Source organism: Lepidochelys kempii, chromosome 6, assembly GCF_965140285.1.
Source record: "Lepidochelys kempii isolate rLepKem1 chromosome 6, rLepKem1.hap1, whole genome shotgun sequence".
NCBI classification, from domain to species: domain Eukaryota; kingdom Metazoa; phylum Chordata; order Testudines; family Cheloniidae; genus Lepidochelys; species Lepidochelys kempii.
This window is the reverse complement of record NC_136385.1, coordinates 41627693-41649579: the sequence shown is the minus strand read 5'-3', so window position 1 is coordinate 41649579 and position 21887 is coordinate 41627693. Positions and strand designations below refer to the sequence as shown.

General features: G+C 36.2%; 1 protein-coding gene across 4 annotated transcripts in view; it reads right to left on the bottom strand.

Annotated features, from left to right (window-relative positions):
- CSTF3 (cleavage stimulation factor subunit 3) overlaps positions 1 to 21887 on the bottom strand; it is a 136670-nt gene that overhangs the window by 38421 nt on the left and 76362 nt on the right. For 2 of the 4 annotated variants that reach the window (XM_073347707.2, XM_073347710.2), the window contains one exon: positions 21615 to 21704. The exons of 1 other annotated variant lie outside the window; for it this stretch is intronic. In XM_073347707.2, the coding sequence (XP_073203808.1) occupies positions 21615 to 21704 (90 nt within the window). Of the gene's footprint in view, positions 1 to 21260; positions 21383 to 21614; positions 21705 to 21887 lie in introns of those variants that run through there. One more of the 4 variants, XM_073347711.1, reaches the window with a different exon arrangement.

Below are 21887 nucleotides of genomic sequence, written 5' to 3'. Positions count from 1 at the left end.
ACAATGGGATGAATTAAAGATCGAAGATTTTACACGTTGGTCAGACCACTAAATATTATTTTAAGTTAATTTTAAGGTTGTGGCATAAAAGGAAATTAAAAAATAAGATGATACACTGTACTGATTTCATTGGGCCTAACTAATGCAGGGGCCAGATTAGTGCAACAGGTAACATACTATCAAGTGTACACACCTTATGCAGCAATATCTGGAAGAAAGGTGAAGAACCAAGTGCCAATTACTCTAATTCAGTGTCATTATATAGATTAGTTTCACACCATAGTATTTTATGTTGGTTTTGCATATATATTCCTTGATTTGACTGAACACTGAAAAATCCTCTAGTTTGCTTTTGAATTAAAGAACACAAAGGGGTATAATGGTTTATAATACCAATTCTTCGCAGATCTAGTTAAGATTAAGCTGATCGCTTTTTTAAAAATTAATAATGTCACTAGAGTGCATCTTTTCAGATCCAATTACTTGTACCCATACAGTATATCAAGAATACAAATTAGAGAAGTATAGCCTATACAAACCTAATACAAGGTGGGTGTACAACTGGTTGAAATAGGATACTTAGAGTTGGTTACAATCAAGCTGGAAAGGCATATGGAGTGGGGTCCCACAGGGATCTGTCCTTGGTCTGGTCCTAGTCAATATCTTCTTAAGTTATTTGGATGACAGATTTCAGAGTAACAGCCCTGTTAGTCTGTATTCACAAAAAGAAAAGGAGTACTTGTGGTTAGTACTTGGTTAGTCTCTAAGGTGCCATAAGTACTCCTTTTCTTTTTGGATGACAGAGTACACGTACAAAGTTTGTGAATGATAGCAAGCGGGGAGGGATTGTAACTGCTTTGGAGGACAAAAATAGTATTTGGATACTATGTTCTTATAATATGTAATATGTAATATGTTCTTGACAAACTGGAGAAACAGTCAGAAATAAGCAGGATAAAATTCAATGAGGAGAAATGCAAAGTATTACACTTAGGAAGGAATAATGCATGGCACAGATACAATATGGGAAATGCCTGCCTAGGAAGGAGTACAGCAGAAAAGGATTTGGGAGTTATACAGGATCAAAAAATGAGTAAGAGTCAATAATGTAATACCATAGCGCAAAAAAAAGGGGGGGGGGGAAGAGAACCTCATTCTGGGCTGTATTAAGCAGAAATGTTGTAAGGAAGACACGAAAAGTAATTCTTCCATTCTACTCAGCACTGATAAGGCCTCAGCTGGAGTACTGTATCCAGTTCTGGGCATTATACTTCGAGAAAGATGTGGACAAACTGGAGAAGTCCAAATTTTAATAAAGGTCTAGGAAATATGACCTATGAAGAAAATTTGAAAAAAAATTGTGTTTAGTGTGGGGAAGAGAAGACTGAGGGGACAAATGATAACAGTTGTCATGTATTTAAATAGTTGTTAAAGAGGAGGGTGATAAACCATTCTCCTTAAACATTAAGGACAGGACAAGAAGTAATGGGCTTAAACTGCAGTAAGGGAGATTTATGTTCGACATTAGGAAAAACTTCCTGTTAGGGTAGTTAAGCACTGGAACAAAATTACCTAGGGAGATATAGAATTATTGGAGATTTTTAAGAACAGGTAACAGCCACCTGTCAGGGATGGTCTAGATGGTATTCAGTCTTGCCTCAGAGCAGGGGACAGGACAAGATGACCTACTGAAGTCCTTTCCAGTACATTTCCATTATATTACATGTAAGTAAATCATACTCTAGTTTTCTTAGTCTTATGGATTTTTCCACTCTACTTTCCTTCTGTGGCTACAGTCCCATATAGTATCCCTTTCAAATATCATCATCAATAGAAAAGCCCAAATAAGCAGACTATGTGCCTTGAGAAATAAGGATTGCATGGTATTTTACAGATCTAATCAAGTACTAGACAAATATTTGTTGAATGAGGTTACCAAATGTTACAAAAGTTTGAAGATACAGTTGAATGATTAAATGAACACAGAACAAAGAATCACCAGGAAGATTATAGGAAAAGGCATGGTTAGAGACCAACTGGCATCTGACCAAATTAAGATCTTACTTCTTTTAAAGTGACATTTGAATCTAAACTAATTTAAGAGCAGGAAATAACCCAGAAAAGCACTAAATTACTTCCATCAACAATGGGCTTAACATCTCCCAGCTGACCGTAGCTAATCAGGAAGGAGAATGGTCCACACACATGAATGGTAGGACAGAGCTATGAAGTACTGTCATATCTCAAAGAGACAGCGTGTCAAATTTATCTGAAGACTATGCATTCACCCCCTCACATGCTGACACATACTTCAACAGGGCTGTCTTCTCACTAAGAAAAGAAAGGCCACCACAGTGAGCAATGGCTTAACTGGTAAAGGGCCACAAGCAGACCAGACTGAGGAAACCACCAAGATGTAGTTGTGCCAGACAATTCTTCACCCTCACTATAGTGGAAACGAGGAAGCCTCCTTGACTTCACACAGTATGCAAGTGCTTGATTGGACCAACAGTCTTTTACTAATATGCCACGGTTTGTTCCTTAAAGATTCATTTACTGCATATAAGCCAATGTGAAACAAGAATGGTGCAAAAAGAAAGGAAGGCTTAGGAGACATTTGGAGGATGGCATTGTACAGCAAATAACTACCACCTCTCTAGTTTACTGCAGGAATACTCCAAAGACAAGACAAACAGCTCCTAACACTGGGATGGAACGCAACTAAAAAGATCAATCTCCTAAAATTGACCATCAAAATTGGTCTGCTACACTAATACTTGAAGCAAAAAGCGAGACGTCAGATAAAAGGAAAAGAGGAATCACAATCTGGAATTCCAAGACTAACTCAAAGAGTTATTATTTTCTCTTATTAGAGAATGGGGCTTACATACAGATAGTGCCTTAACTCATTACACACTGTATAATGTTGCACTCGTAAGTTCATGGATGACAAAAGTAGTACTGCACTACATGGAAAGTACAGTAACTAAAGCAGAACTCAAGAATACTGAGCTGCATTATAGAAAGGATGGCCTTGTGGTTAAAGCAGTGGGATGCAGATCTGGCTTTGGTTCCCAGCTCGGCCATGGGCTTCCTGTGGAACCCTGAGCATGTCACTTAATCTCTTTGTCTCAGTTAGCCATTTATGAAATAGGGACAGTAATCCACCTCACAGAGTGCTGTGAGAACAAGTTGATGATTGTGACGTGTTCAGATACTACAGTGACGGGGCAACGTAAATACAGAGAAAGCCTCAGCTGATATGAAGTGATTTTTTTCTGCACATGTATCCTCTGGAATCCTAAAGCCAACTCCATCAAGGGCCAATCAGAAAACCAGGAACTTCTCCAGTGATGTCCACCACACTAACCAGAAAGTTTTCCCAATATTAGTGATTGGACAGTCATGTTTAATCTCAAGAAGTTGAAAATTACATAAGAAAACCTCATTTTCTACACCTGCAGTCTTTCAGAAACACAGAAAAACAGGTAGAGTTAATTATGGAATACAAAACTAGCATCCAACAAAGAATTAATGGTTTCAGACGAATTTTCATCATTTTTGAATTTTGCTGCTGAGTGTCTTCTCAATAATCAGTCGCCTCACATACTGCAGGTTGGATACTCAGGGTCTAATCCAAAGCCATGAAAGACAACAGAAGTCTTTCCATTGACTTCACTGGACTTTGGATAAGCCTCTCATAAGGCTGAATTCATGACTTTCGGAAGTTCTGTCCTGGAATTTACTGGAATAGTATTTACACTGCAATTGTAAATAGTGCAGCTACTCAGGGTGGATTTAAAATATGAAAAAACCTTCACAATTCAATTACAGGATATTCAAGTCCAGAACTGCTTCCTCCACTGAAAGCAGGAAGAAAAAAAAAAGGAAGACAAAGATCATTACAACTGTTTATACACAACCACCTGATGTGTAGGGAGGTTAAACTGAACCGTAAAGGGCAGCCCATGTTGAGAATTAGAACAAGTCATACTAGTATCAATTAAGCAGAAGAAAAAGTAGAAAGACATGGTCAGAAGCAATAAGGCTATTATGGTAAATGTAATCTATTTTTTTTTTTTTAAATAAGCTTGTTCTCTTCTTTTCAAGCTAGAAAAGAAGTTTGCATGGTTTGACAACACAGATAGTAGCACAGTACCATACCACTAATGCTTACATTACATGTCACAATGTATAGCTGGAGAATAGACTCCACGAGTTACTTTCAAACTAATAACTTGAGCACAACAGTACTTATCATTAGGAAGAGGGAGTAACAGTTTATTAGGCTCAAATTGACGGACATGAAAAGGGAAAATGAAGGGGCACTGTAAAGTAGTTTAGTCCAAAATTTAGGTTGAGGGATTATTTTTATTTTTGTAAACAAAACCTAAAAAGCCACAGATGTTTCACAAAACTAAAAAATAATTCAATCACTGATGCATGTACTTATTTGTATAAGTATCAGAAAATTAAAGTAAGGAAATGCACCTTTTATCTTTAGAAACATCCACACACAGTCCATTTAATATATGGAAAAGCTACATAATCAGTATTTTAAAAAGTTGTCAACACCATTTATATTTTGACAAACCTTCCTGTACTTTTAAATGCCCATTTTTTAAAAATATTTTTCTGTAAAGTTTCAATCCTGGAAACGTGTAAAAGTTTACTCAGGTAAAGAGTATCATTGGCTTTAATAAGGTTACTTATGTCAGTAAAATAACTCATGCATAAAAGGTTGGAGAACCAGATCACAAGACAGTTGGTTCTTATTTCCCAAGATTTTATTTACATTAGATTAATTTTTAAAACAAATTATCCAAAAGAGCTATTGTAAAAAAGCAGTTTTTTTAAATAAAAAAAGTAGAAATGTTGAATTTAAATTCATAATTTTAATAGTTGTTGCAGAACCATCCATTCTCAGTGCCCAAGAGCCTAAATTTTGGGCCTAAACTAGCTAAACCACTTAGAGATTCAATTAATGATGACATAAGTGTCCCAAAGTATCTACAATAAGGATACTGTTTACCATAAAAAGTCTTCAAAATCATCAATTCAATTACACTTGTATTAAAACTAGTATTTAACCAGACTTTAATGTGTGGGAATACATAATCAATATTAGGATTAATGCACTTAAAGTGAATACAAGCTGGTAGAACAAAAGCTGATCTGGATCCAGGAAGCAGTATCCTGCATTTGTTTTTTAATGCACTATCAGTCCCATGGTAAGACTTTTAGCTCTCAAACAGGTTACTTGTCCCAAGGTACAGGCCAAAGGCACCATTCTTATTCTATATTGTATATGAATGAGAAGGGGTGGATAGAAGTTACAGGAGAAACTGGCATCCCACAATAATAGTTTACAAACCTTGCTGGGTTATACACCCTTGTTTCAGAACTAACATTAACCTAATGTTTTAATGGAGAAACACCTGGAAACTATAAGTCTACTGGCATAAAGCCTATATTCAGTGGATTACGTATCTATGATGTGTTCCATTTATCCAATATATATTGAAACTTAAGAGTTTAAGAGGAGGAAGGAGAGAGAAACTGCCTAAGTTTTCAACAAGTTTGGGTTGGAATTATTTTCTAGGATGCATGACAAGGTTTATTTTGCATTTACACTTTGGCCTATTCATTGGAAGTGGTGGGACAAGTTAAGTGCAACTCTAGTGCATCCAGTTTTCTATCCGTTTTTACTACACGTCACAACTGTAATTAGTCATACCTACATGACATGAAGTCACTTCTCAAAATAGGACTGGATGTACTGGTAAGCATTCTTCATGAAAGTTATGATCTTTTACAATTTTTTGTAGAGAAAATATACTAAAGACAATATTTCCCCTAAAATTGCTTCTTAAAAAGTTTTTTCCTCCCATCAAACATCTATTTTATAAAGAGGTAAGGGAAAAAAGAATGAAAAGAATAAGCTGAAGTACTTGGGTTAATTATCTTTTACACTACATATTTTATTGCTGTTTCTGGAGTATAAAACTATTAAACTAAAAACCCAAGCTTCGTGAGGATCATATAACTTATTTTATGAAGTTTTTGAAGTTGTTTTCACATCCAAATCTATTTTCTTAGTTGCCGATTTAGGTCTGTATTTATTTGTTTAGCTATTATATGTAACAAACAAGAGAAATAATATATTTTATATATATACACACACATATATATAGGCTGTGTTCTTATAAGTCATGCCTTAGAGCTTTATTAATGAAAGCTACTTAAGTGACATTTCCACTGAGACTGTTTTCCAGTTTGACGTTGCAGTCTACTATCCCTTAAAAGATTTCAAAATTACTCTCTATTCTAAACAATACAGGTCTACAGAATACAGAACTGAAGACCAAAAACACAGCAAGTCTACACTTAATTAAGGTGGCAAAAGTTTTATTATAGCAACAATGAAGAAAATCCATATTTGTTATATTTAAAAAAAATCAAGATAACTGAACAGTAATAAGTTTAAACAGTGATGAGAAAGCACAGACTCCAAATAAATTCTACTGAACCAGTCTCTACAGAAACAGATCCTACCCCTACAAAGCTCTACAGTTCAGACTATGAGGGTATAAACTATAGAGTTAATGCAAACTAGATATCTTTTTGTACACATTCGCAGGCTCCACACAGGGCAGTTACAGCATAGCATGCTTGTGTGCACTGCAATTCACATCACTGTCCTGAATTGCAGGGCCACGTACACAATACTAAAGAATTAGACTGAGTTTTAGTCTTCTCAAGGTAAGATCCCAAACACCCTCTGAAGTCTTATCTATGTGAGAAAGTTGTACCTGTTTAAGTTAAGGTGTGAATTTAAACTGGCACAAATGCTTGAGTGGACACTTTACTTCAGTTTAAATGTCGTATATCTGTTTAGCTCAAGTCTAAACCAGATATTTCAGTTTAACTGACAAGTGTTCACTCAGGGGTTTGTACCAGTTTAAATTGGTTTTAATTCACACCTTAAACAGGTACAACTTTCTCACATAGACAAGCCCTAACACTAAGCTATTAAAAATATATTCCTGGAATGGGCATAGGCTGAGAGAAATATTTTGGCAGGATGTTTGACTGTGTAGATATAATTCTGTCACCTTCGGTAGGCATGTGTATCATTTATTTTGTACTTTTGTGCTTGATGTATACTTTTATTCTTACACAATGATAAAGGAGCATATGTTCATTGATAACCAGAACCACCTTTTATTAAGTTGTAATACCACATCACCTAAATAACCTAGGTCTCTGAAAGTTTGAAGTGTACACATTCTTCATTTCCAGTAAACTTAGGTGGAGATATGGGGGTCTGCAGAAACTAAGTGTCTTGACTGTGAAACATCCCTCCTTTTCCAGTGGATCAATATATGGTTACAAGAATTTAAATGGCATAGGTTTGGAAGGACTCGTCATATTGCAGATTGCTCCTAGAGGTCTACCAAATGTTTCATGAAGAGGGAACTGAATACATGCGTGGCCTGTGACCCACATAAACCTCAGTCTACTGAGATTGCCTCATGGAGATAAGCTATGGGTTCAATGACTAGCTGTGGCTATTAGTCCCAATATCTATAGTTTGTTCTTTATTGAAACTTGTTTAATTTGGCAAATTCTTCTTACAAGGTTCACAATTTCATTGACTTGTGGGGAATAGAGAGAAGGCACTGAGGTAAGACATGTTCATAAGGTCTCATTCCAATTGTCTCAGTAGGAGACAGTCAGTTAATTCTATTAAAGAGCTCCAGTGATTCCAGCACTCATTGGTGACATGGGCAAATCCTCAGATTCCTTCAAGAAATACTATTCTTAAGCTATTATCTTGCAGTGGAAAACACAAATTCCCATTTTCAGTCAGTATCCTGCTCTAACTGCTAATCACACAACCAGTCCAAAAGGCAAAACTGAATTGGTAGTTCTGTTCAGTTATCAGAGACATACAGTAATAGGAGTTTGATGTTGGGTTTTATTTTAAACTTATGTTTACTAGAATGCCCATTTGCTGCATTCATGCAGGAGTGAGGCTGTGGACTCAATTTGTTGGGATTTGTGGTTTGGTTGTTTTTGTTTTTTTTTTTTAAAAAAACAAAGTATTGTGACTCTGCTTGACGATCCTGAGGACCCATGTGTATGAAATTAGGGGACTCAGAAGGAAGAAAGCCCATATCTTCCTCTGACAGGGAGATCATACAGGGCAGACAGAAGCAGGTTAATTATTTGATCCAGAAATTTGAGAAAAAAAATTAATTTTTTGCTGCTTTGAAGTTAAGGCATATTGCTGAGATCACATAGCACCCGAAGGGTGGGAGATGTTTTACAAGTACAAAGACTCAGTCTTTGCCAAAATCAGTACGCTGTTGGGGGATACTTCTTGTATTGGTTATAGCCTAAAGCCACTTGTTGTCCCCTGTTTTCTCAGAAGAGGAAAAGTAAGATTGACCGAAGGAAACAAAAACTGTACCATGTTCTTGAGACTGGCCTCCACGTTATCTCCAAAGGGAGTAATGGTGTCACAGAAGGTCCTCCAGCTACTATTGCTATACCTCTTGGTTGAAAGGACAAATTTAATGCCATGTGTGCCTACTGGATATTTTTCCACTGTCACATCGTGTAATACTCATACCTACTGCTAGACATTTCTAAAACTAAATCTATGAATATTTTGGAAGTCCACATATTTATTCTTTGAGGCACAAATGGGTGAACCACCTTCTGAAACTTAAACTATTTGCCCATGTGGGATTTATTGCACTCATGAACATCTAGATTCAAAGACGCATATCTTCCCAGCTATAACACTGCAATGCTTGTAATTGTGCTCCACGACCACTTAACTGTGCAAACTGTTACAAAAGCCATAGGCAAACTGTGAGGAGGATGGAAGAAGCCATAAGCATCTCTTGATCTGCAAAGCACTTGTATACCACCTATTTTGGAGACTGCAATAGTATTATACAGATTTTTAGCAGGCAGCTGAAGATGAGGTGGTCTGACATTACTATCCACGTAAAGGAACGTCACAAGGTTTAAATAATCTCAATGCTGAAATTCTGCTGGCATCTAATGCACAGTATCTAAAAAAAATATTTAAGCTCCTCAATCTGAGGTGTCAAGGGTGCCATTTCCCTACAGAGGTAGGGTGTGTCAGAGGCCAGGCTCCTCTAGGTAACACTGTGGTGTAATCATCCCTTATTGTCCCATTTAATAGGTTCTGGTTCCTAAGGTAAGACAGATGGTAGGTTTATCACAGCAGGTGTTAGATCAATGCACTGATCACGGGACATCCAAGCCGCTTAATCTCCAAAGAGGTTCTTGCATTAGCTCAATAGCTCACTTTGCCAGAAGATGTGGTACATCCATCAGCGCACAACTGAAACATTTTGATGAAACAAAAAGGATCAAACTGCAGCTAGAACATGAGTCTGAGCTATCAGTGTCCAAAGTGTTCAAACTCATAACATCCAAGTCAACAGTAACGGCAGACTAGCTGAAAGGATACAGCAAATAGATCAGAACTTAGCCTGCCCTTTGAGAGAAATGGTGCCTCCAAGCCTAAAACAGCATTAAGCACCATCACAGTCACTCACAAAATGTTCTCAACACACCCAGATTCCAGGTCTGGCCATTATAATGGTGAAGCATCACTATGAAGGACTCTGATAGGACCTGCACTGAAGTGGATAGCACTGACGCAGAGGCTTAACCATCACAGAAAATTGTGTCTTGATAAGCTTGTATTTCTAGCATCTCCAGCCATATGGGCGAAGATGGAAGTATAGATGACCTAATTATGAAGCCAAGTAATCAGATTATTTTTTTTATGGCTCAAGCAAGATTCTTACCCAGTGAATCAATACAAACAGGCTTTTCCAAGAGCAATGAGAAAGTGTTACAGCAAAGCACTACAGCAGTCACAGACCGACCAGTGAACCACAGCAGGTAGATTGACCTTCCACTCAACCATTAACTGTATAAGAGAACAGTAATTGGTAGATTCATGACCACTGTTTAATTGATCAGAGCAATAGCCATCAACAGGAAGAGACGACAACTCATCTACATAAGAGCAAAGGCAGACAAATTAATTTCTAAGTGGGAAAAGTAGGAAAGTCTAAAATTTCTCCAAACACACATGAAACACTACCGTTTAAGTGTAGAAGTCAAAGAACATCAGTAAAAAACACTGAATTAGTATGTAGTACATGACCGGATGTTAATCAAAAAGCTATTTTCAAACAAACAATGAGATCTCTCTTATATGCACTGTAGTCTTCTGTGCTTTCCTCAGCACAGGAAAGAAAGAGGAGAGGGACTGGGTTGTTATTGAAGATTCACTTACCTGGATCTACCAACACTACAGAAAAAATATTTGTGCAGAATAAAAATTTTAGGCACTATATTTAGAATTGTAAAGATGTCTCATCTTTAATCAGCGAGTGTGCTATATCAGACTTGAAAAAAAAAGTGGCATATTGACATAACATTAATTCTAATTTATGGCCTTCTAGGGTCAAATCCTGTGTTCAGACACATTTTATGGCAGAAAACATAAATGAAGTTTTACATTTTAATGTAAGTAGCACATTCTATGTAGTTGTATCCCTATATTAACTTAATGATTGTTTTCCATTGATAACAACTGCTCTTCTTGTAGACATTCAGGAATATTTTCAGTTCTTTTCAGTCTACCCACTCCATCCATCCATATACTCCAGACTTAATATTATCAGGCTGAATTCTGAAGCTGACTCAAAGAAATAGGGTAGTGCCCCTTTCAGCATATGATTAATTTTTTTCCTTCTTAAAAGTCTTCTGACATTGTCCAATGTTCAGCAAAACTATTATTTTCAAGGTATTTGGACATTTAAAGATCTAGGTACTTAGTGAGATTTTTCAAAAACCCCTAATCTGCTTAGGTGCTTAACATGGCAGCTGAGGATCTAACCTGCTTAAGCACTTTTCAAAATCCCACTAGGCACTATTTGTACCTATAGATTCCTAAATAACTGAACACTTGACTCTAGATTCCCATCAGTTAAAGGCCAGCTCACACAAACTTTTCTGTTTTGGACTATAATATTAATGTATGTTCTTTAAAACTGTCTCCCAATAATTCTCATAATAAGGCTAAAATATTTATCAGGGAAGACAGAGGCTAAGTGATGTTCTGGAATTCCCACTCCTGGCCTAAAACTACACCTCAATGTAAAATCTGTCAATCTAATCTGTTAGGAACACTTTTCCCTTTTGGAATATGTAAAGCTGTCAATATTCTCAAAGTATACAGACTTGTAAAAAGTATTTTGCCCATTTTTAAAACAATTATGTTACTGAATCACCTATGTAAAATTCAGGAAAAGCAATCAACATACATCCAGGAGCAGGGAAGTTGTATGTGGAACTCCCACTTAGAAAACGCATCAGTACAGTAATTGTCTCTATACATATTCATTCATGGTAGTGCTCAGTTTTAAACCATATTAAGAAGCTACTAGGAGTGCACAACACTTTCAATTGGATAGAAATCCATTTATTTTAATTATCCTACCACCTAGGAGCTCTAGTCATGGACCAGAACCCCATTGTGCTCGGCACTGTGCAAACAGAACAAAAAGACGTTAGTTACCTGGTTTCTTCAGAAGAGTCAATGAAACCGTTGGACTTTTTATATCCCAAGATCCCCATGCCATATTAAAGAGAACTGCCAATTTATCATTTAAGAATTACAGATGCTTCTTTCAGACAGTATGAAAGGTTACTGGTGACTGTATAGTAGAACTAACTTACGATTGTAAAGGCAAATTTAATTCCAAAATGTGCTATGAAACAGTTAATGGGCCATATTGCACGTATTTTAGACTGCTGTTTATACTGCTAAATATGTATCTTCCTATATATGTAATAGGCCTGCTTCTGCCCTCACTAATACCACTCTCACCAGCATCTATGAAGTTGCATAGATATAAATGAGCAGTACGTTAAACAGAACCATGTTAACGTTGGTGGAAGAACTGTAACATTTGAATCTTGGGATTGGGGCAGAGAGTTATTGCATTTTAATTTCAAGCCTTGGCACTACATTATTAACTAAAAACATACAGGGAAATTCAGAGAAAAAAAATGAAGTTAAAAAATGTAGCCTCTACTGATAGATGCCTTTTTCGTTGGTGCTCAGAGAAGGATACTCTTTGCCCAAAAGCAGAACTGGTAAGAAAAGTTGCCTTCCAACACGATTTAACTGCAAAATCTCCACTTATCAAATCAATTTGGGAGAAACATGAACTCCAGAGTTAGAGCAGTTGCATTCATGCTTTCCGAAGACACTTATTACAGATTTCTCCAATTCTGCTTTTTCACAAAACATCTGCCAAGAATCAGTGATCTTGTAATAGGTGTTTGCACAAGACTTTAAACCTGCAGGCATCACCTTTTTACAAATGCAGTTACAGAAATGGGAAAACAGTTTTTCCTTACCTACTCAATTCCAAGAAGCACATTTATGTGACTAGAACACGTTGAAAGTTGTATACTATGCCCATACAAAAATGCAACTTTAAACGTGTAATTTTAAAATTACTACCATCTTCCTTCTACAATCTGGCTAGTTTCTATGTTATTTTAGTGAAAAAATTAGTAGGAACAAGTTTTTGTATGTTTGCCTAAATCAAACAAACAGCCATCTGTATTTTGGTGTGGGCCACCAAAATAATCTTCTCTGAAGAAGTGGATCCCAGGTGCCTATGCTGGTGACTATGCATAGCTGCAAATGTTTACAAGACTTTTACAAGGAACAGGACAAGTCATCCCTCACTAAACGTTGTTTGCCCATTCTAGTTAATTTTAGTATCTTATACTAATTTACTAGCATTAACTATTCTGTCACATCTCTATAATGCAGTCCCATTTTACAGACAGAAGCGAAGATGGAAAGGTTAAATAACTTGATAGAAGGCACAAAGGAAACCAAACTCAGAACCAGGATCACAACACAGGAGTTCTGTGGTCTTAGTCCCATATTTGGTCTTCTATCCCAGGTTGCTTTATGCTATTTACTTACACCTTCTTGTGATCAAAGATCACACTGTCTGGTCAGCAGAGAAGGCAGATATAATAGAGGCACCCAGCAAGGAGGTAACTTGCAATAGTTGTAGCAACTGTAGTAGCCACTAGACAGTACCCCTTCTGCTCCTTAGAAAAACCCTGAATTGACCTGTGGGTCTGACAAACCCATAACGGAAGGCCAGGCTAGAACAACTGTAAGGTGGTGAAAGGGAAACACTGAATAACCCATGATCTTTACAGGGGTGGAAGACAGAAAAAAAATCAGCAAATAAACTTTCAGTGCTGGCTATACATTTAGATTTGAAGATCTGTTGCTAAAGGAAAAGGGCAAGGAACTATTTTTTAAAATGAAAATGAAGTTAGTCCTGATATTTCTCAGCCCCCCAAAATCCTAATATATGGCATGCGTCTCAGGTGCCAACACTGGCTCTAAACTCACAATCCTGTGGTACAGTCCAGGGACTACACCTTGGCTAGGAATCCTGGCACCTTCCCCTTTCTCAGCAGCTAATGGTAGGGGCTAGGCAACATGAGGGTGTTGCTCTTCAAGTACACTAGGACCCATCCCTCCAAATCAACAAAAGCTGTTCATAGGTTGCTTATGTTTTTCAAACTCTGCCTGTGACCATGTAAAATATGAAAATTCACATTTTACAAGAATGCAGTCTGGATGACAGAGTAAGAATCTAGTTCAGTCATTCCTTGCTTTGTATTCAGTCCTTTCCCTTGAGTTGTATATCATGTTAGTAGACTATTAATTTTAGCCACTGGGGTGTATAAAAGAAAAATGAATGTAAAATGTGTCTCAAATTTTTTATAAGCTTATTACATGTAAAACCACCTGGATGGTGTAGTGCATATACAAGTTTTATCCCAGAGAGGCCATGATTAGATGTATTTGGTCCAGCCCCCACTCCAGAAACACACACAAATGGAACTAATCTAAGGTTTAAGGTTACAGGTTCGGTTGAAAGTTCTCAAAAACCTTTTCCAAATGTTGGGACTAAAAAACCTATCATGGTATATTTTCACATTTTTTTTTGTTTCAAATCATTTGTAAGATCCAACTAAGAGTAACAAAAAAAAATATCTAGATGAGTTATCAGAATAATCAGGATTAAACTTTTATTTTGTCCATTTAAATCCATATATGTCTCCATATCCAGTAAATGGATTTACCAACACAGAAATCCAAAAAGATTCCTTAAGACTCCACAAAGGTAGCAGTTCTTTTTGCAGGGTAGGGGCCAATGGAAGGTTTTAATTTTTTAACCATACATACCCACAGCATATGCACGCACACACACACACCACTTAACCAGAAACTGAACTAAACTTTGGGTATTATGTACAAAAAATGGGAAAAAAAGTTCAACTCCTATTGGCTTCTTTAGGTATAAAGACAACCTTAATCCCCACCCCCACCCCCCTCTACTCAGGAAATATAGGGAGGACCCTGTTTACCTTAGAAGTATTAGAAATGTCACTTCTTCACTGTGTTTTTGCTCAACTATGTCTTAAATAGCTATCACAGCCCTTAATTGAAAGGACAGGGATGCTGAATCTTTAACAGCAAATAACTATTCTAAAAGTAGTTTGAGTTAAATAGGTATTTACAAAATAGAAGTTAAGATGCCTGAATAAAAGCCACTTCCTCTTGTAGATTTCACTTGCACAATTTATCTGACAAACATATGCTTTCCAGGCACCCACTGTGCATTCCAAAATGGACACTGTGGGCAAGATCTAATTTTTCTATTCAAAAATTAAGCAAAATTGTTTTTGAAAAATAAAAATTTAAGTAAGGCATAACCCTACTTTTTCCAAATCATCTTTAAATTTAGTTTGCTCAAAAACTTCCATGTTCCTTGTGTAGAAGAAAGTAAATCACGTTTTTCACTGCTGCTCTAGAGTCTGTCGACAACTGTATAGGAGAAACCTAACTCTCTCAGATGAGGATAATTCATTCCCTGCACTCCACTGACTCTGGCAGATACTACCCATGTAATGCTTATTCACAAGTCTGTTGGTTTTGGAGGAAAGTAAGGGGAAGATGTGCAAGGAGATGGGAGAAACAGAAAGGAAGCTGTGTTTGTGCCTTGCCTTTGGTAAAACAGGGAAAAGTTATTTTCCTCCAAACCAAAGAGTAGTAAAGAAAAATCTAAATTTTATTTTGAGAGTCACTGAAAGCATCCCTTTCAAGCAAGTAAGGGCCCAATCCTACAAATACTTAAGCATATGCTTAACTTTATGCATGTAAGTAGTCCTATTGAGCTCAATGAGATTACTCATCTGCATAAAGATAAGTACACATTTATGTACTGGCAGGATTACATCCTTATACACATCCTCCAACAATTTTTAGGAACCATTAGTGACCCAGTCTCATTCTACAGAACTGTTGATTTTGTACAGTAATGAGAGTGACAGAACTTCATGAGTTTGAAATCTTGTACTTCTAGAAGAGAGACCTGAGTAAAGTTGTCCAAAACATAAAAGTGTGAGTAAACAGACGAACTACAAAACCAGTTAGCAACATGAAGCCTCTCACTTAAACCTAACAAACTAACCCTTCACACTAATGTATCTTAATATATATAAAAATATTACTACAACAGATGAACTGGTGTCAAAGTCTCAGACTGTCTTTTACTATGAATTTTGTACAAGGGTTTAGGTGAGAACCTTATTTACCAGCATTTTGTAACTGAAGTTACTCCCCACACCAATGAATGGAATTTTCTTTAAGTGAAGCAAAATGTGTTCCTCTAATAAACTAGATTTCCACATTAAAATTCTCCTGTTTTCCATCTCATGGACTAATAGGAGATATGAGGGAACTGATGAGAGACTGAATTGCACCAAATTAGGAAGCTCATTGTGTGAAGAGATACTGCTTATTTAAGCTACTTAGAATCTACATCAAATGGGAAGCAAAAAAATGCAGATGTTCAACAAGTCACGACACTTAACACTTAAGATGTGTAATTTATTCAGAGGATCAGTTTGGGATTATTCACAATAAAACTGTCAGCCTAATGCAGATGGCTTGCAGGTGCTCAAATATAAGTTTGTTGACAATACACTTGACCAAATTTCTGATGGCACAAGCAGCCATATTGCACTCAAAGTGTGTCCATACTTACAAAAAGTTAGCTAATTTGATCAGAGAAACAAAAGCACTATAAGCCCCAATCCAATTACCATAATGTAAATATTTACAAATAGATTGAGATAAGATCACTGAATTTTGCAAGAAATTTACAAAATATAATCAGCTTTCATAAACACAAACTATGTTGATACATATAAAGATGTTTGCTTGCTTTTTGTATATAAATGTGTACACAATCACTGCACACATACGTTGCCATTTCTTCTCATGTAGGAGTTGCCTATATTTATATATATTTTTAAAGGAAGTCTGACAAACATTATGTTTTTAATCTCATAATAGTATAACAAATGTTTTATCATCAACTACCTGATACATCACCGCAAACTTTTTACAAGCTGGCGGTCACTGGACACGGGACATCATGTGGCACAAAGATTGGCAAAGCTTACTGGAGCTAGGAAAAAGATTCTGATGTTCAATTTTAAACAAGCATAGTCATATCCTACAATGAATGCCATAACTGAATACAGTAAATCACATGACTGGTCATAAGTTACTGGCAGAGAGAGGCCACTGTGTTCCCTTCAACAGGTAATTCACAGTCCGCAAGGATTTGAGATATAAGAAAACTTGCACTATTCTAGTATGTAATGGGGCTATTACCTACATATTTTTAGCACGACAGGTGTGCAAAGAAATAGTAATGATATACAGTAAGTTTCTGGAAGTAGTCCAAGGAGTAGAGAGAGATTTGACTAGCTGATAACTGGAGTGAGGTACAAAAATGAGGGCAAAGACAAAATAAGAAGAAAGCTGGCTATAGTGGTCCCTTTGGTCCAGGTTCAAGTCAACAGACCCACCCATAAACACTGCAGGGCAGAGAAAGTTCTATACTATACTGAAAGTCTGTTGCAAATGGGAGCAGAAAGAGGCTTAACTTGTCCTAACTACAGAAAAGTCAGAAGTAGTATTAGCACATTGATGTATCAAAAAAGTAGTATAATGGCTAAACTTTTCACTGTCTACACAATGACAGGTTTCAGAGTAGCAGCCGTGTTAGTCTGTATCTGCAAAAAGAAAAGGAGTACTTGTGGCACCTTAGAGACCAACAAAATTTATTTGAGCATAAGCTTTTGTGAGCTACAGCTCGATGCATCCAATGAAGTGAGCTGTAGCTCACGAAAGCTTATGCTCAAATAAATTTGTTAGTCTCTAAGGTGCCACAAGTCCTCCTTTTCTTTTTACTGTCTACATAAATTCTGTAAGGGGGTCTTAGAAGCTTTTGGAAATTGTACCCAGTGAGGAAAGCTAAATGCTATGTTTTTCCTATTAAAATCAGAATAGAAAGATGAAGCTAATGGAGGTGTAACATTTCTACTGTAGTATGTTCGGTTCTAATTGATCTAGAATGTAGATATCTTTAGGAACAGTGTTCAGCTAGCCAACCCTTATGAAGGGAACATTTCCACTGCCACACCAAGTGGAAAGAATACGGTTAAGAGAAGAGCGAATAACCCATTTCTTCATGTGAAAATGACAACATACTACAAAAGAAAGCCATAGTGATTCTTTGATCATATCTTGTCCTTTCACCATTAATATTAGAAATATTGTCTATCCCCTTTTTCATTATTAAAATTTGTTCAATGAACAGTTATGTAGTAATTGGTATTTATGGAAGGCAGATAAATACATAGTCTTCCACTTCAATATTGTGTATCTATTTTAAGTCAGAAACATTTTATCAGTTATGGTTGTGTGGAAAAGTATTTCTGATACTTCACAACTAAAAACATGTTCTGTTCACTTTGTAAATTGCACACCCTTATATTTACATATTGGGCAGAAGGGACAGGAGAGGGACAAATTGCATTTGATTTCTAGTACAAGTCTACAATAATCACACAGACATAGAACAACATTTATTAACAAGAAAGGAACAAGTCCGTAAGAATAAGAAAAGATCACAAGTAGTACAGTTGTAAAGATTAAAAGCTTAGGACAGAAGTTTCCAACGTTTAGGATGGGCAGAAACTCTGTACAACATACTCTCTCAGCAACAAAAGTTGACCAAGAAAAATGCTTAGGTAACTGGAGCAGCAAGTTTTATATGGGTATATTTTTCAATTACTATAAGAGTGTTTACATAAATTTATCAAACAGTAGTTATGTCTAATTCAGGTAAGGTGTTGCCAATAAAGGAATATCAGTAGTGGAGAAGTCTACTTTGACTTTAGGTCACATCAGCTTCATCCTGACAGAAATTAGTTCAATTTTCCAAACAGGACACTGATTTTGAAAGTTTGTATTCACAATTTCCCTCTCCAGCCCCAAATCAAAGTATTAGGAATAAGAAAATACTGTCAAGCAGAAAAAACATTTTAAACAAAACCAATCATTTTTCTAAATGATTTTATTAAAGTTACATTTTTTAAATGTACAAATATATTGAAATGATACATTCTGGCTAGTGTTCACACCAAACTAAATTACACGAGTTAAAGATACTCATGTATATGTTTATGTGGAAATGCAAAAGGCGTCAATCCTAGCCTTTTGTTATATAGTTCAAGCCCTCTTCCTTCTCCCATCTTCCCATAAAAAGAGTTCTTGTACCACATCTCTTGCTATTAAACTACATATAAAATAAACTATGTTCATATTAAAATTACAAATATTTCTATTCTATTTATAAAAAGTTTTTTTTCTTTAGTGCAAGCAATTACACGCAATTCAAACTTGAGAAATTTATAACAGTGAAAATACATGAACAGCTGAAATACCTTACAAGCACATGGACTAGCTTTGCATTTATTAGTTTCTGGGTTTTTTTTACGTGTTTGTCGGAACTGTATTGTGGTTGTGATTTTTAAATATCTTGTTATAGCAAACTTTTTGACCTCTCCCAACAGCAGAAAGAATGAACAAGGAGATACTGAAATAAACCCATGAAAGAATGAAGTTAGCATGGTGTAAACTTGCCCAGAGCATCCAAGGACTATAGCACAGGATCCTAAAATCTTTCAAAGATATCATTTCAAGTGTCAGAATTAGAATGAGAGTAATACTACTTCTCTAAAATATTGTAAGTATAGATATTTCTAACGAATTGATTAAAAGGATTTTCTGCAGATCCATTTTTCCATGGGAAACTAGGAATGCAGGGAAATTTCTGAAAATTAAAAGGTAACTACACGTTTCATACAAGTGTTCACTGCTCTACTGTTCAAACATTTATGATACTGCCAACCATGTAAATTTTTCAAGTGTCTCAAAAAGATAATTAAACTAATTCTAAAAATAACGATCTACAAATAAGTGGGTCATCTAGCCGTCTGGATCAAAATCAGAGATCATGGATATATATTATGCATTAGGTTTCATGGGCCCACATGGTGTACTTCATCAGAACATACATATTTTGCACATCTATAGCACCTCATTGTTCTATAAACAAGCCTCACAACAACCCTGTGAGGTAGGTATCCCCACTTTACTGGCAGGAAAGAGTTTAAATAACTTACCCAAGATGGCACATCAAGTCAGCTGGGCAGAAATAGAATCCAGATCACTGAACTATTAATTTAGGATGTATAGCATATGTGGATGTTTGAGACTTGTAACGTGCTCCCTTAAAACTGTAAACAGAGGCATTTTTGTGGATTTATGCAAGCAGGTTGGTGGGAGTGGCCTTTTTGCCAAAAAAGGCATCAAGGGGGATAACCAACTATTTTAATGTTAAGCAACTGGAAAAAGATAAATTTCTCATCACTACAGTGGCTATTACTGTGCCATATAAATAATTTTCAAAAAAGATACAGTATATATTAGCAAGTGCCTTTTTCTCAACTTGCTACAAAACAGGTTGTAGAGGATAGCCTACATAAAACCCCTAAACAAAACCGTATGGTCACAGACCGTAAGTGGTTCAACACCACCGCCTGATAAACTGTTTTTGCAGATGGAGTTATTTCTTCTATTGCTAATAACTGCCCCTCCCCTTCAGTCCCACACCCAACCGTTTCTTGAAGTCACTGCAGAAATAGGAACCAAGGTGAAAAGCAGGCTGTTTTCACTGCTAAAGGTTTATATTTTTGTGTAGTAGTAGTTTTGTCTCCCATCAGTGAAGGGAATCAGAGAGGAAGTGTACTCAACTCAGATTAAGTCCAAACCTATGTTCAGATTCATTCACACACTACAAAGTCAGTAGTTTTCATAAAAGCCCACAGCAGCGTTCAACATACCAAAAAATGGTATTGTGAAGTATCCAATTTACTGCAGCACATTTATTTTCCAATTTTCTGGCAATAAATGTTACCATAGGTAAGTGATGAAAACTGCTTCATATAATATGCTACTATAGTCCACCAGAGAACACACTTGAACACAAAATGACAGGACAGCACTGCAAAAACATGTAATACTGAAGTTAATAAAGGTAAATATTTTAGTAGGTTTTATAGCTCTCTCCAAAAATTACAAGACAGAGAAAAATGAAGTAGGGGAGAAAAGGATTTGTCAATCACACAGTCTCACATTTGTCTATCACACTAAAATATCAATGCTGAAGACTAATTTGAATTGCTTTCTACTCAAAGGTATAAAAAGTGACATAAAAGAGGTCAATTCCTGAAATCAGCTAACGGGAGCTTTAAAAATTCTTAATATTTAAGACAGCTGAATTTTCATAAAGAAAATAGCTGAATATAGCTATTCCACACTAACGCTAACAGGTCCCAGAGGGTATAATCTTCACACTAACTTATTTCCCTATGCAATACACAACACTTAAATATTTGGTTCCTAAGTTTTTTCCTATATCATTCTGTCAAACTCTTAAGAGAAAGACTCTCTCTACTGCTAAAAGTGAGAAAGCAAGAGAAAATTATTTGTCACCCTCTTTGCTTCTCTGTGATGTATAAAAGATAACAATGAAAACTGTGTTTTAATTTGAGATGAAAAAAAATCTGTTTGTGTTTTCACATTAGAAATTCAGGTCTGGTCTTCCAGAAAAAATGCAGGTTATGGATGACTGAACAATTAGTAGGTTTAGGATTTAAAATACCATGGGAATGCAGCTCATTAAGAACTCCTCTTGATGAAGTTTCAACATGCCCACCCGCTTCTGGTCAGGGCTGTGGAATTCCCTATTCACATTTCTGGATCATTCAAGAAAAGCCTCCACCAAGGTAAGAAGACTAAATTTGATGTGTCTGATATGTCTAAAGCAATAAACAAAGCAGAAAGGGTTTCAGATAAACCCTTTCAGGGTTTTCTTTGTACAATATAAAGCAATAAGAAAAGAATCCACAAATCAATTCTTCTAGCCCCTATCTCAGGTCACCTTTAAAATGAGTTTGTGTCAGTGTTAATTTAGGTTCAACTACATTGTTAGAAACATGTATAATTTTGCAGTTACTTTTTGAAGCTGTCTGTTCATAGCATACATGATGCAGTTTAAAGCAACATTTTGGCAGTATTGCCAAGTAATCCAATTTGTATGTTGATTCTTGTCAATGAAGTCAGAAGGGAAAAGAAAAAGAAGCAAATTAACTTATTACACTGAAGTCTACACATTAGCAGATAGAATTGTTCAGGTAGAAATGAACAATGCAGGTTTTTCACTTATATCATTAACTATATAGGTTAGTGCAGAGAAAGTTACGAGAAGAGAATAGGTTCAAATTTAAAA